The sequence below is a fragment of the Protopterus annectens genome, chromosome 5.part0 (genome assembly GCF_019279795.1).
Source record: "Protopterus annectens isolate FY-2018-M chromosome 5.part0, PAN1.0, whole genome shotgun sequence".
NCBI lineage: Eukaryota > Metazoa > Chordata > Ceratodontiformes > Protopteridae > Protopterus > Protopterus annectens.
Window position 1 is genome coordinate 465,306,686 of NC_056735.1, and position 16,668 is coordinate 465,323,353.

Consider the following 16,668-nt stretch of genomic DNA (forward strand, 5'->3'; position numbering starts at 1 on the left):
GCATTCTCTTAAATTCCAAAATACTCTTCATATTCGTCCCCCTCTTGTAAACAACCCGAGGTTGGCAACCCACTTTGTCATAAATACTCGGGTGAAGTTTAAACAATTCCCAGTTCTTACGTATAATATCCACACATATCCCACTATCTTGGCTAAAAGTAGTAATAAATGTGTATTTTACTGTATTATCAATTGGTGGCATAAAAAATGTTTCGCCCACCAGGGATATATCCTGCCCTATATTCTGGTGGCAATAAACAAGTGTGTGTGGACTCACCTCATGAGCAAATTCAAGGACACTACATTTGTTGGTCGAAGTACTGGTGTTAACCTCAGTTGGTAAATTACTATCATTCTCCGTATCAAGTGGCAAAAGTGGCATATACACTTTGTGTTGTCTTTTATCTACAATTTCCTGTATGAGCTTATCCAACATTTCAAGCGGGTAACCCCGTGCCATAAACATTTTCCTCAGGTTCAAACATTCATCATTAAAATCATCATCCAGTGTAACCATTCTTGCACACTGTACACTGTTATCAGAATCCATCCAACCATCTTGCACACAGGACTGGTTGTCATTTCAACAGTGGCAATCATGTCTTTTTTTCTAACATAGCTAAAGATCGATTTATAATAATCTCTGACTTCAGAGACAAGCCTATGTTTTTGGGCTGCTTTAATGGACCTGACATAATTCTTACATTTTTTTTTGTAATGGTATATTATCCTTGAGAAGTAGGGTTTTGTATCTACTGCTGAAGGAATGACTCTACATTGAAGCACAATTTTTTTTAAAAGACTTTTCTCTCAAGGTCAGGAGTTGGCATAATGGTTAAGGTGTTTACCTTACAAACACAAGGTGCACGGTTTGATTCTCAGATGGGGTAATTGGCTAAGCTTAAAATAGCCTACAGGGGCAGTTAGCCTAGTACTAATCTATGAACCTATGAGTTTAAGTGATGACTTCCTGTTAGCTCCATGTTGATGCTCATCTTTCTGTAATGCTTCTACATTATTGCTACTAATTGTTTTATTTACAATTTTTCATTGTTATAAACTTTTGAACTGTCAATTACATTAATATCTGCCAATAATTTATTGCAACTGGGTCATGGCTGAAATAGGTCAACAGAAAAGATAACTTACCCAATTAAGAGATTGTATACAAACAAATATATAAACACACAGCAGCAGAGCATCTTAATTTTATGGAGTTGTCTCTGTGAGTTCCCTGTGAACAGCATGGAGAAGTAGCGGGATTTAACTATTTGCAGTATATATGCTAAAGAAAGGCAGTATTCAAGATGTCGGACTTTGAATGTGAGGCATACACACCATGTTTTAATGTAAGTATGCATGCAGATGAAAAACAAAATCAGGATCTGCTCTGTGATTGATTAAAAACTGTATACTGCAAATTTCATGAATACATTTCATAAAAGAGTGACAACACCATAAGTCACAAAACATACTTCTTAATCCTACAGTGCAAGATATTTATGGTACAAGATATTTATGGTATCACTTAAACATCCCCTTCCATATTTGATGTATCCATTATTATCAGAAGACTGACTGACCAGATGTTTCATTCAGAGTGATATAAGTAAATGGCTGTTACTTGGACCTGTCAGAATGTGAGGCTGTATAACGAAAATGCTCACAAGACTGCTGTGGTGATATAAGTTATCTGTAATAAATGAAACCTTACATTAAATCTTAAATTCAGTAAATTAAAGAAATACATTTATTTCAACAGCAGATTATTTTCTTAAATGCAGTTAAGCTAAGAGTAAAGAAAATCTCTGGAGTTCAGAAAAAATATTTTCAGTGGTAAGCCACTTTTTCTGCCGTTGGTAATTTCTAAAGCAGAGACAGCCCTACAACAGTGCGGAAACATGAAGGATTGCAGCACTGAAGTGGGCTGTCTCTCTAGCCTACTGAAAATGCAAATGAGGCATTCATTAAATGCCTTTGTTAATTAGGCATGTAGTCTCCTCCCAGAAATGGATTTACTCAGCCAAGTAATTCAAAGAATTACTCACATAGATAAGTTAGCTCAGCTCATACCTCTCAAATGTACACATTTTCTTAGAATGTCCAGATTTTTGCTTCATATTTTTGTCTACTTTCTCATAACATTGCGATCTTCTGGCAAATCACTAGCAAATTATTGAGTATTGAAGTCATATAATTATGACAGACATTTGAAATTCACACTTTGTACCCTACAGAAAATGCATGCTAATGTAAACCTGTTATTCTATCATAGTTCTAAATTTGTAAGAGCAGTATTTAAAAATTGCCCCTATTTTTGGGCCTTTGTTCCCCCATTATTTATAGCTTTGTCCAGATTTCTTGCTGTAGGAGGTTGAGAGGTATGACTAAGTTGGCCATGTTAATGAACACAGCCAAAAGTTATAATTTCCCATTAGTTTCAGTGGGTAGGATTATGTTAGAGGTTAAGTGCCATAGAGTTACTGGATGGGTTATGGTGGTGTGTGTGTGTGTGTGTGTGTGTGTGTGTGTGTGTGTGTGTGTGTGTGTGTGTGTGTGTGTGAGGTTACATATGAAAGTATGCAAGGGAGAGGAGTGGTTTCTTGCATACCCCTCAACGTCTTAGAACAAGAAATGTAGACAAAGATATAAACAATGGGGGGACAAAGGCCCAAAATTAGTAGTAGTTTCTAAATTGAAATATTGCTCTTACAAACTTAGATAGAATAACAGTTTTTGCATTATCTTGAATTTTCTGAAGGGTAGTAAGTCTTAAACTCAAACATCTGTCATTATATTCTGACTTAAATCTTCACTGATTCACTGATGATTTGGTAGAAAAAAATATTTTATGAAAAATGGACAAATAATATGAGACAAAAGTCTAGTCAGTCTGCAAAAAATTGTACAGTAGAAAGGTACAGTTTCATGTGAGTCTGTGCATGAGTGTGCGTGTGTCTGCCTGGGTAGTCACAGTTGAGTGTCAATCAGGGGATATGCAGAGCAGGTGTGTGTGTGTGTGTGTGTGTGTGTGTGTGTGTGTGTGTGTGTGTGTGTGTGTGTCTATTTATATACAAGTATGGATCTATTTGTCTCTCTATGTTTCTGAATGCATGTGTGTGTGTTTCAGATAAAATACTTCCTCTAGTAACAATTACATATGCTGCCTCAAGTTTGAAACATTAGAGGGAAGAGCTACTTTACATCAAAAATATAAATATATCTATATCTATACACATATATCTATATCTTTATCTATATCTATCTATATCTCTCTATCTATATCTATTTATTTATTTATCTGTATATATATATATATATATATATATATATATATATATATATATGTGTGTGTGTGTGTGTGTGTGTGTGTGTGTGTGTGTGTGTGTGTGTGTGTGTGTGTGTGTGTGTGTGTGTGTGTGCATGTATGTTTCTTGGGGAGTGACACTAGAAGCCAAGGATGTAAATGATCACAGTAAGTCACAATAACAGCAAGGAAAACTGCTTTAACTGTATAACCACAGCACATAAAATAGCTCATTAGCAGTATTTTAGTCCTCCACACTACTCCAAGACATCAAGTTACTCTTAGCATATTACCTTAAGTCACTAAAAAAAAAAAAAAAAAATAGCTTAAAATGGAGGAAAGTTTTAGACATTGTACCCTTGGCATAGAATGCAGTTCATTATCAAACTAGAACCTTAGTTATCTACTGTTCTGAGAAGAGCTTGTTTCATTTTGCATTTGTTAAGCTATAAAAAGCATGAATCTTTAACATCTGGCATTATTGACTGACTGCAATGGTTCATGAGTTATGAAGGACAGGGCATGTTTAAGAGGCAAAATAAGGAGAGGTCTGTAAAATCAGTGACAGTTGAGAAGGAAGGGGTGGGTGTCTGTGTGGGCTACCATGCCTGTATTTGGCTGAGCTACATTTTGGGACAACTGTGAGGATCATTTGACAACACTAAGGCAAAGTTTTAAATTACTACAAGTCACATAAAAAGTTAATAGAGCAACAAGTATAGCATCACAATGCATTTTTCAAACAATAAGAATGAAACTGTATTGTTTGGCATTACTGACTAACTGTAACAATTTGTTATTTGTGAGGCCTGGGACACAAATAAGAGGATACATCAAGGATGTTCTGTCACCTCAGGGAAAGGTAAAAGGTGTGTGTGTGTGTGTGTGTGTGTGTGTGTATGAGTGGGAGAGTAATTGAAGGTGGATGCCTGTGCCAGTGTGATGCATGGATCACCTGAGTGCGATTTGCATTACAGTTAATTACTGGTGATTCAGAGACATACAGATTGTATGATGATGAGGTCTTTCCTCATTATGTTTATCATGTCCCTGAATCAGATTTCTCTAGGACATGAAAGCAGCCCCTTTTGGCTACAGCTCTTATAGCCCACAATAGGGTTCATTTTGAATCCCAGGAAATATTTTCTGCCTGATTTACTCTTACAACAGGGTACCTGTATGCCAAAGGTAAGACTGCACTGCCTAAACAGGACTCAAATAACCCTCACAAAATAGTTATTCAGTATGCAAGTGCAGACAAACAGTGGCAACACTTAAAACTATTAAAATGAGTACTTTAACAATATTTTAACTCAGAAAAAAATATTTAGATTTTGTTGCTTGACTGTATTACTTTAAAGCTGAAAAGGTAATTTCTAGAAACATTGCTATGCAGATTACATAATGGGAGTTTCTTTCTGTTTTAAGTTGAAAGGTCGATCTCTAAAAAGCTGCTACACATATTACATGAGAGAAGGTACTGAGTGAAAAACTTCAATGATTAACAAATGGGTAAAATGAGAGATGCTAAAAGTTAATATTTGTTTCAAATCAAGTTGCCAACTTGCTAATCAGAGCCAGAAAAAGTAAACAAAAATGAAAATTAAGAAGAATGCTGTTCGACAAACATTAACAACTTGCAAAAGGAAATAAAATGTCACAACATATTTGGGGTCCTTAGCCTTTTTATATCAGTTTCAGTGGCTCAATAAAAAGGTAGAGCACTCTCCTTTGGTGATGGAAGGTCAAACGACTGTAGGATCTATTCCCACTCCAGATCAGCTATAATTAATAGGATATGTTAAACTGAGGTCTTATCTGCTTGAGTTGGTAGTAGCTCTGTTCGATGTAAAACATCCCACTGCACCTATCAAAAAGTGGAGGGGAAGTTCCCAGATGCCTTGGACAAATTTGCCATGTAGGCATAAATACTACCTCAGAAAAGAGGCTACTAGACTAGTGGGACTAAACTGATCAATGAAAAATAGACAGAACAATAGATATATTGATAGACAGACAGCTAGACAGATTGTCAGACAGAATGAATGAATGAATGAATGAATAAATAAATAAATAAATACCTTGTTGATATAGAATGTCTTGTTCTACAGTGGACCTCCTGATTAACTGCATTCAGAAAGCATGTTTCAGTATTTACTATCATTAGAGAAAAGGAAATAAAGCCTTTTTCTCTCATTGGCTGGTATTTGTATCAGTAAACTACAGTTGTGTAAAATCTTACCATAACCTTCTCTTCACTTTTGCTGTATTCTTTACCTAGGGGATCACCAGCCAAGGACTGCCCAACATCCGGCCAGTATACCAAAGCCTTTGGAAACTGTAGATGATATATGTCACACTTATGCTCCCAGTGCGAGGTATAGGGCATAAAGATGAAGCGTAGATGTACGTACTTCAGAACTGAAAATCCCGAGGAGAAACGGAATATCCCAAGGGACTACAGGAACATGTGCATCCAGAAAGAGAAGGGCAGAATAGTATGGAGGAAGAGGGAGGGAGTGATTGCTGTAATACTGAAGAGAAGGACATCTACTGTTATGGTAAGATTTTACAGAACTGTACAACGTCCTTCCATATCACTTTTGCATCATCCTTTACATAAGGGAGAGTACAAAAGCTCAACAAGAAACTTGGGAGGAGGAAGGCACAGGAAAGCCCTCTAGAAACCCATGAACGATATCTCTGGCAAGGATAACTCTTGCTCTGGAAACCACATCCAACTTGTAATATTTAGTGAAGGTATGGACAGAAGTCCAAGTAGCAGCCTCAAGGATGAAATTGGTGTACGGTCCTTTGGAAAAGGCACCAGAATAAAGGAACAGTGCTGGTCAAATGAGCCTTTTCCGAGGCAGAAAGACCTTTACCATGAAAGGAGTAACAAAAAGAAATGGTTTTAAAGATCCAAGAAGAAATGATTTGTTTAGAAGCTGCCAAACCCAAAGACCTGGAATGAAAGGAAACAATAAGTTGCTCAGATTTGTGAATGGCCTTAGACTTATCTGAGTAATATCTGAGCGGGTTCCTATCACGTGATCAAAAATTGTATACGGCGAACGTGTATTGAGTGAACAGGATTGGTCAAAACAGCTCACACGTAACACGGAAATCACCGTAGGGAATGTTTTCCCTTTACTTCAATGCAGTGCGATCTCGCAATAGGAATATTTAAGTAGCGGGGGTGCAGGGGGGCTTGCCCCCCCTGCCTACAGCGTTTAGGTAAGTATAGTTTTTTATTTTTATTTTTTTATTATATTTTCAAAATTTCAAACATCGCTCATATGGTGTTGACCAAATGGTGTTCGATGTTTGAAACTTTCGAAAATATAATACAGACCTATCTGAGCTGCCTATGCAAATCCAATGTGTGAAGAACCTTCTCACTAGTAGATTGTGGATAAGGAAAGAGGACAGAAAATTAATAGGCTGATTAAAAGACAACTCATTTACCAACGTGGGCATAAAAGAAGCATTAGTACAGAGACACCCTCTAAATGTGAAAAACTAAGAAAGAAGAAACAGCCATAAGAGCCTGGAGTTCAGAAACTCTCTTAGCTGAATTAAGGGCCAAAAGAACAGTCTTCCAAGTATGAATTAGCAATGAAATTGAGGCTGCAGGCTGAAGTGAGACTAAGTCAAATTTTACAGAACAAAATTGAGTTCCTAGGCCTAGAACAGGCTTCCTGGGAGGCCTAAAATGAAGGACACCTTTAAGAAATTGCTTGACCTCAAACCTAGAGGCCAGAGAATTCAAAGGCAGAGAAGAAGAAATAGCTGAAAAGAGAACTTTAAATGAAGAATATGCTAACCCAGCATGGAACAATTCAGACATATAAGACAGAACTAGAGGAACCCCCATTAAAAAAGGGATCCTGGTTAGGAGATAGGCACCAGACAGAAAATCTTTTCCATTTGGACAAATATGATTTCCTGGTAGTGGTTTTCCTGGCCTCCTACAGAACCCTAAGCACATCCTCAGAAACCACATGCCTAAAAGGGATCAAAACCCTATTACCCAAAGCGTCAGTTGAAGAGTGGACAAGTGAGGATGGGTAAAAGACCACTTGTCTTGTGTGAGAAAGTACACCATGTGAGGGATCTTGTGGTGATTGCCCCTGGCTAAGTGAAGAAGAATGGGGTAACAATGCTGTCTGGGCCAAAAGGGAGTTATCGGAAAGATTTTGGGGGAGTTTTGTTTGAACATGTGCAGGACCGTTGGAATCAGAGAAGGAGAGGGAAGACATAAAGAAACATCACATTCCAAGGAAAAGTATAGGGTGTCCACCTTCCAAGCCAGGGTGTTTGAGAGTCTGGAACAAAAAAGAGGAAGATGCCTGTTCAGAAAGGAGGCAAAAATATCTTCCTGTGGAATATCCTACATGTGGATAATGTCCAGAAACACATCTCTGTGAAGCATCCATTCATGACCCTGAGTGTTGGACGTGCTTAAAGAGTTTGCCATCATATTTTGCTCTGAAGGAATGTAGATAGCTTGAAGAGTCACTTGATACTGGACAACTAGAGCCCAGACTTAAAGAGTGAGTCTGCAAAGAAGGTAGGACTGAGTCCTGCCTTGTTTGTTTGCATATCGCATAGGTGTTGTATTGTCTTTGTAAACCTTGAGAGGCCTTGGAGGGAAAAGGTAATGAAAAGTAAAAGAGCTTCTGTGATGCTGATGTGATCTGACTTCCGATGAAGAGCCCAGAGATCCTGGACCTTGAGGGAGCTGAAGGAGGCCCCCCACCTCTTTTCCAAGGCATCTGAAAAGAGTTCCTGAGATGGTAGGAACGTTTAGAAAGGAAGGCCTGTTTGAGAGAAAACTGATGAATCAGCCACTGAAGTTTCAGTTTGAGACATGGAAGGAAGGGGACTAGGAAATCCAGTGGATGATAATGTTGAAGCCACACTGACTTGAGGAACCACTGCTGTTTTCTCATATGTGGCCTGGCTAGAGACAGCACAGGAATGGTGGAAGCGATGAATATTTGAACCCTGATAAAATACCTGGCTATGACTGAAGTCACGGAAGAAGAGATGGAAAAAAAGCCATCACAGTGAGGGCCTTGGCTGGAGGCAGGGATGCCAGCATGAGTATGGTCTGGATCCTGCAACCAAGGAAAAATGATCCTGAAAAGGAATCAGGACTGATTTCTGAAAGTTTGTAGTAAACCCCTTGCTTTGTACAGGCAAACAGTAAACTGGAGCTGCTGAAGCAGAATCTCAAAGGATGAAGCCTGAATGAGCAGGTCATCTAGATTCATAGGTTCATAGGTAGGTACTACGCTAGTGGCTATAGGGCCTATGTAAGCCCAGCCAAATGGTACCTTGGCGTTTGCCACCCAAGAACATTATTTTCCTGTGCCCCTGTCAAGCAGAGACATAGAAGTGATCCCTGGGGTGAATTTCCTATCTCCCATCCAATCATCAAGATTTTTCTTGAAGAATGCTAATGAGGAGCTTTGTTTGATATAGATAGGTAGTTTGTTCTAGAGTATGGGAAGTCTCTTGGGCAGGAATCTATCCCTCCAGCATATTCTGTTTATCATGATGACAAGGTTTAGGTGCCTAGAGCGTGTAGCTCGGCGGGATTGGAATTTCTTTAAGTGGAGCATGTCCAACAGCTCTCGGTTTGACATAGCTTTGTATGTTAGGCAGAGATTGTCTCTGAGAACGTGATATGTGACAGAGTAAAGCTGGAGTTTTTTGAGACGGTCTGTACAAGGCATCTGTTTGAGGCTGGTAATCCTCTTTGTGAGGTATTTCTGCAGCCTTTCCTATTGTGGTAGGGATTGCATGATCCATGCACTCATGTAAGTGCTTATAAAATGCATTTGTATAGAATTTAGCAGTCGTACCTCTACTGCCCATCAGCATGGGTGTTGTGAAGTTTGCCACTTCTGTCTTAAGAAGTGTGAAGTTGGCTTTGGAGAAATATTTTAAGGTGGTTTCCCTAATGGGGGGTAGGGGTGGGATGTGGATGTCTAGGGTGATTATCTTGTAGTCGGATCTGACCAACAAGGAACTGACCTCTGGTGTGGAACACCGGTTGCCAATGTTGGTAATGACCAGGTCTAGGATTATGCTGCCCCTTGTAGGGGTGTGGATAAGTTGATCCAAGGCATTGGAATTTATGAATTCCAGAAAACGTTGAGCACAAGAGTTGCTACATGAGCAGGTTCCCAGTTAATGGTGGGGTAGTTGAAATCACCCATTATTAGGGTGTTAGGTTGTACCCTAATATTTCCAGTGTATCAAGAAATGAGGAGTGGGAATCCTGGGTCATGGTAGGGGATCTGTAGCAAGCTAAAATTTGCATTGCGGTCTTGCCCAGAGTTAGTTGCACTTGGATAATCTCGGATGCATTATGCTGAGAAACTAGCCTGGAGGTGTGGATATCCTTATAGCCTGGTAATGCAGGGGTGCTCTCTGGAGCCTTGAACCAGGTCTCTGTCACTGCACAGATGTCGATGTTTTCCATTTTAAGGAGTGCCTCGAGTGAGTGCATTTTGAGGTTTAGACTTCTAGCATTAAGTAGCATTACCCTCAGATTTTGCTTGCTTGTACCTGTTATGGTGGTGAATTTGTCATTTGTACCTTGCCTAAAAAGGCACTATAGGGGTGGCAAGAGCCTTAGCCATTTTCCGGAATCCCAAGGGAGACAGGTGCAGGCCATCTCTGGTAAGGAAAGATCTGAACCCCTCTTACCCTGCAGAAGGTAATGACAGGAGTGAGACATTTGTTGAATATCCTTGGGGCAGCTGAGAGGCCAAATGGCAAAACAGACAACTGAAAATGCATGGAAGAAACAGAGAAACATAAAAACTTCCTAAAAAGGAATAGATGGGGATGGGTAGGTAGGCAATTTGATGACCCAGGGATACCAAAAAGGCCTGTGGAAGAAGAAGAGAGAATAGAGTTTGATGGGATAACATCTGAAAGGAAGGGACAGTTAGAAAGATATTGAGGTGAGAAAGGTCAAGAGTGGGTGTCCACTTGCCTTCCTTCCTGGGAACCAGGAATATTCTGAAATAAAAAGCTTTCCCTTCCTGGGTAGAGGGCACAACTTCAATGCAGGCCTTAAAGCACATCTGAAAAGAAAGGAAGCTTCTCCTGAGGAGGTTGAGCGATACCCAGAAAAGGAGGAAGGGATTTCTGTACCATGAAATATCCCTGGCAGATGATGGACAAAACCCAAGAGTCCTGAGTGACCTTTAAATGTGAGGGAAAAGAGATAGATGAAGGGGTAAAGAGACCTGGTCTAGGGAAAGGGGAAGCAAACTGTCAGATAAAACCTGGTTTGTCTTGAAAAGGAGACTTGTGAGACGTAGATGTCTGAGTAGACTTGGCTGGGGTACATGCTAGAACCCTTTTTACCCGTAAGGTGAGGGTGGGGCTATCTGCAAACAAAGGCACATTTGGATGGATAATTTTACTGAAATAAAGCAATAAAAGAAATAAAAATATGTTTCAATTTTTGCAAGGCCTTCCCTTTATCCTGGAGGGACTTAAAAAGCTCAGCAGCAGCAGAGCCAAAAAGATTCTTATTATCAAGATGGGCATCCAGCAATTTATCTTTAATGTCATCAGTTAAAGGCTAAGACAAAGCCAAGAGTAGCACCTCAAAGCAGAATAAATTGCAGCAGCCCTAGAAGACGCATCATCTGCATCATAGCTATACTTAACCGAGTGATGAGCCCCTTGAGATGAAGAACCCAATAAGAAAAGGGCCAAGACCTCACCGTCTGAATCAGGAATGTCAGAATCTGCCTAAGAAGCTTGAGAAAGAAGGGTTAAAACATATCTGGTCATATGAGTCTGGTAATTAGTAGCCCTAAATGCCAGGGTGGCAACAGTATAGACCTTTTTGCCTAGATGTTCCTATCTTTATCTGAATGAAGGAGTTTAGAAGAGGATAAAGTTTAAAAGGTTTGTCAGAAGATAAAGACACTACAGAAGGATCAGCAGAAGGACATTTGTACAAAAATGTGCAATCATTAGGCAGCTTGGAAGATGTAAGTTGAGAATCAGGAGGATCAGATGCTGCTGAAAAGGTATCTAAGAGGGCCAAGACTGGCACAACTGCAGTGTTTAGGGAGAGTCCCTCTGGAGGAGTTCATAATAACTGTTTTGCATGTCAGAAACCTGAGAACAATCCCACCTGAAATATTCCATCATATGAGAAATAATATCCCCAATAGAGAGTTCCTCTAAGGGGGAATCTGGACTAATAGAATCCTCTTCCACAGACCCATAATCCAAAGGATAAGGGATTTAATAAAAATTTGCCAATGACTCTTTCATAGAATCCAAATCATCATAGGACTTCTGCTCTCTGTGTCTCTTAAATTGAGTAAATTACCATGGAGGAACAGGAACAGAGACTCCCTGAGCAGGCTTCAAGGCCATTAAGGCCTGAATAAAATCCTGCCATTTACATTAAGGGTGTTTAACAGCAGGGGAAATATGCCTATTTTTTTTTTCTTTTGAAGGACCTCTGCCCTAAAAATTCTAGGAGGTTTGGACCCTTGCCAACACTCAACCAACATAACAGGAATCTGCTTCCAAACTAGAATCTATGGCATCCCTCTCAATCCCTCAGTGTCAGAAGAATCTGCCTCCTGCACTGACATTTTCACTTCCTACATAAAATGTAACCACACCACCAAAAAAAAAAAAAAAAAAATAGAAAAAGATAAGAAGAAACCCCAACAGGCTCTTGTCTGAAACACAACTCAGTAATTAGTACAGAAGGAAGAGCATTCAGACAGACTGTCAGTGATGGCATTTGGACTGGCAGCAAACAAGTGCTGAGGTATGTATGTCTGTGTGTCACCTTTATGCCCAACACCTTGTGCAAGAAACATAAGTGTGATGTATGATATCTATAAATCCCAAAGGCTTTGGTGTACAGGCCTGACATTGGGCTATCCTGGGCAGTAGATCCCTTGTGTAAAGAATACTGCAACAGTGGCATGGCAGGACATCTGAGAGGAAGCTGTCTGTCTTTCTGTACTACTGAGCGAGAGGTTATCACATCTTCACAGATGACTGGTCAATTCAATTAGCGAGTGGAGATTTAATCACATTAGTTGATACAGAAGACAACCACAAGCCTAAATTATTTGTCCATTGTAATGATTTGTGATAGTAGTCCCAACTGGATGACAATTGAATGGGTACTTTAAGGAAATACAAAAATATTTATTTCCACAATATATATTGCACTCCCATATATCATAAACTATAAATGAGAGTCATCAAACACTATTCTACCCAGAGCTATTTCCACAATATATATTGCACTCCCATATATCATAAACTATAAATGAGAATCATCAAACACTATTCTACCCAGAGCCAAATAAAACAAAATTATAACAGTAAGAAATGCAAGAGTTGATGGTGAAAAGTAAGACAGCCTATCAACTAAACATGGGTATTGCAGGAACTAAAACTGATCTGGCCTACAAAAGAAGGTTCTAGACCCAAAGTTACAACAGGCCAAAGTACAATGCAGGATGTGACTATCAAAGAATTATTTGATAAATTATCATCATCACAATTTCTTCCACCTGAATCAAAATGATCTCCAACAGCAAATGCTTAACAATATCTAACACAAAAAAATTCAAATAGAAATATTGCAGAATTTATTGAAAAGTTTAGCATTTTCTTTCAAATATCATTTAAATGTATTCAGTACTTATTTACAAGAGAGTAGAAATCACCTAATATGATAAATACGCAATAGGAGAATTTTACCGAAATATGGAACTGTTCAACTTCTAATAATCTATCTGATAATACCCAGAGTTCTTCTGCAATAATATTACCTGAAGCTGGTCTTCGAGGTCGACTGTTGCACTATCTCCACTGCTTTCATCGACTACTACAACCATGTGCGTCAATGAATTCACACGAACCTGTTCCTGTTCCAGATCATCTTGAAGCAACTAGAATGACAGAAATAAGAGCAGCTACACGTATTAATGAACTTAAATTCAATAATAACCTTTTAATAATATGCAAATAAATAACTACTTATTCTTTACTAAAGAAGAGGCCATCAGATTAGAAGAATACGGCAGATCATAATTTTAGTTCCATTAAAATGATAAAAGAATGCAACATACATGTGTCATAATGTCTAACTCTTCTTAACCTACTGAGACAACAATATATATTCCCACCTTGAAATATTTCCAATTCTGTGTGTGTGTGTGTGTGTGTGTGTGTGTGTGTGTGTGTGTGTGTGTGTGTGTGTGTGTGTGTGTGCGCGCGCGCATGCAAGCATTTGAACAGTACAGCTGGAGAATAATGAAAGTGTGACTGTGCCAACAAGAGGTACAAGGGACTTATACCACAGGAAAATATTGATTAGCACTAGACTTAAAATCACATCATAGAGTGTATTAAATCATATAAAAAAATCTATTACCCCCCCCCCTCCGATACCCCACTTCCACTGTTGGTGGAGCACAGGACCACTTGTGATGGTTAAACTAACAAGCATACTCTGTTCTCCCTAAAGAAAAAAAAAAAAAAAAAAAAACCTGTAGGGCACAGAAATATACTCTGGTAGTTACCTCATATATAGATGACTTATCAATTATGACATGTAAATAATGCCCTGTATGCATGACTGAGTAATGAACTGCTTGGTCCATTTATGTATAATTATGCTGTAATTATTATTACTATTATTATTATTATTATTAGTATTATTATTACAAGTAAGGATAAATGAAAATGATCAATAATGTATAAAACAAGAGATTATACCTCTTTGATTTTTTAATAAAGTAAATCTGCCCTATGTGAGCAAGCATAGTTAAAAATAATATAAAACATTCTCAAAACAAGACATGTAGAAAAGGATGCATTAAAATGTCCTTTTTGAGCATTCATTATTTTATTGTGACCCGATTATCTGCCCTTTTTCAACATTATTTGCATTTTATTGTGTTCCAATTATCTGGACTATCTCTGACTATTTAGTTATAAAATGTTACAAAGATATCCATGATGCATACCTTGTGCTCTTCCAATTGGCGTTTGATGTCTTCTAGATCAGGACCAAGTGGTTCTTGTTCCATTTTCTGCGTTCTTGCTTCTGTTTGTGAAAGCCAGTCAGCCAACTGTTTAAGTTGCTGGTACTGAAGGTCCATCAAACTTTTGTGCAAACTAAAGGTAAGACAAATAAACCAAGTTAAATCCATTTTTTTTAGTATCATAACCATAAAATCCAGTGGCAAAAATACATATCAAATAACAAACTTGTCTAAATGTACTGAAGAACAATGTATTGAAGTGAATTTGTTCCTATAGTTTGCCAGCATTACCCGGCACTGACATTATTTAATAGATGTGAAAGCAACCAACTGAAATGGTCATTAAAGAATGTTTTGAGCAATAATATTGCTCTTTAAAAAATGACCAGGTCCTTATTTGGGCATGTTTAGATTTAGCTATCCTAAGATCCAGCAGGTAGGGAAAGCCACCGTCCTCATCTCTGCATTACAATATAAGTAGAAACAGCTGTAAAATGATAGGATATTATATTTGTTTTGTTGCAGAAGGAAACAGTAAGCCTAGCTAGTCTGACGTCTGTGTACTATCGCCAGTCTTCCTCCTCAAGATCCCTGAGCATTCCTTTTATAACAGCAAATCAATCAGTCTTTTTTTTTTTTCGGCTATGCTTGCTAGTTCCTATAGGAGAAAATACATATAGACTCAGTTTATGTTGCAACAGATTACTGTTCATGTGAAAAAGTACTGTTTTGGGAAAAATACAAGTTGCTTATTCTAGTAAATAAGGCACAGATATGTATTCACTTTCCTGTCTTCTGTTACTTCAAAGTGATTGTTTAAGTATCGCATTTCAACTTTTCATACAAATTTCCAGAAGGTTAATGATTATTTAAAATAAATATTCATGCAAAATTTAACAAGTGTTTTCTACTTTTTTATTTTGAATTTACTATAGCACAATATTAATAGGCTCTTAGAAGTCACCACTGGTGTTAAGTAATTAAATAAGTGAAGCCATACAGATGCTGTCAATGCACTGGGAGAAACAGGAGGTGTAACAAGGCTGTAACTTTTTCACTGGTTGTTGCCTCTTCCAAATGAGGCAACACTAATTCCATTCCTCAGACCACTAGTTAAGTCATTGAAGGAATCTTAAATATGCATTTTATAGTTTATCTTAGACAGTCTCTAGTACTATCTGGCACCTAACAGTGTTTTAGAGCTGGACATAAGGTTCACACTACACTCATTAGCTTGATACACATAGGGCAATCTCAAACTCAGGCAAAGGCAATATATGGTGGCATTATTTGAGGACTAAATAAAGAATGAATTGTTGGACCCATACATAAGTGCTACAGAGATTATCTCATAAAAACTCTTCAGGAAAAACTGCTACAGTTTAGTACTGTCACCTGTAATGGACTTCTATAAGGGTACAGTTCAAAGGTCAGTTGTTGTAAACTTTCCTTCCTGACCCACTGTATGTTTATATGAATAAAATCATACACAACTGGATGCTTTAAAGCAGTTCAATACACAGATTGCATTATACTTGAATTTGATGGTCCTTCTTTTGGTGATATGTAATGAAAATTGTTACAACATTTCATGGCTTAAATTATATGGATTAAGGATACACAATTCAACTAATGCAATAGTCTAAAACTATAAAATAAACAAGTAAAATAATATTAATAGACTTGAGAACCTAACCAGTTTAGGGCATGGAAGCACTGTTGACTCAATAAGATATGTTTGGGTTATCACAATCAAGTAACAGGGAAATATCCCATTAGCTGATTAAATTCAAACTAAAAGAGGGATAAATACTTATATAATAGCAACATACAGCCTTTACTTAAAGTAGTAACAGTATGGTTATGTGGGTACCAGGCTTAATCGCAAATCGCAATTCATTTGTGATCACACTCTAATACACGGTCACAAATGTGTGAATTGTTTAATTGTGTTTAAAGATCAAGACTGTGGAATTTTTGAGAAATCATACAGTGATTTAAGTGATCTAAGAATTAGTATGTATAACTAACAAGGTTGAATTGCCCATGCAAAAATAGCAAATTTCCTCTGTCGATGATTCAGTGTTACACTACAACCTGTGAGAGATGCACTTATATAATCAAACTGGAAGCAAAGCTCTCTTCACCCAAGACTGAACTAGACAGTCAAGAGGAGAAGGTAAACACTTGCACCACACCACACTCATCACATAGTCCCTCAAAACCTACACCACAAAAACACAAAACACACACCTACATTTGCAGAGGCTCTCAAAAAAAATCTACCCAAGC

At 38.1% G+C, this 16,668-nt stretch overlaps 1 protein-coding gene across 9 annotated transcripts in view; it reads right to left on the minus strand.

Annotated features, from left to right (window-relative positions):
* DMD (dystrophin) overlaps positions 1-16,668 on the minus strand; it is a 9,298,038-nt gene that overhangs the window by 6,832,137 nt on the left and 2,449,233 nt on the right. For all 9 annotated transcript variants that reach the window (XM_044072398.1, XM_044072396.1, XM_044072400.1 and 6 more), the window contains 2 exons: positions 14,359-14,509; positions 13,159-13,278 (listed from right to left, as the gene is read on the minus strand). In XM_044072398.1, coding sequence (XP_043928333.1) covers positions 13,159-13,278; positions 14,359-14,509 — 271 coding nt within the window. The remainder of the gene's footprint in view (positions 1-13,158; positions 13,279-14,358; positions 14,510-16,668) is intronic.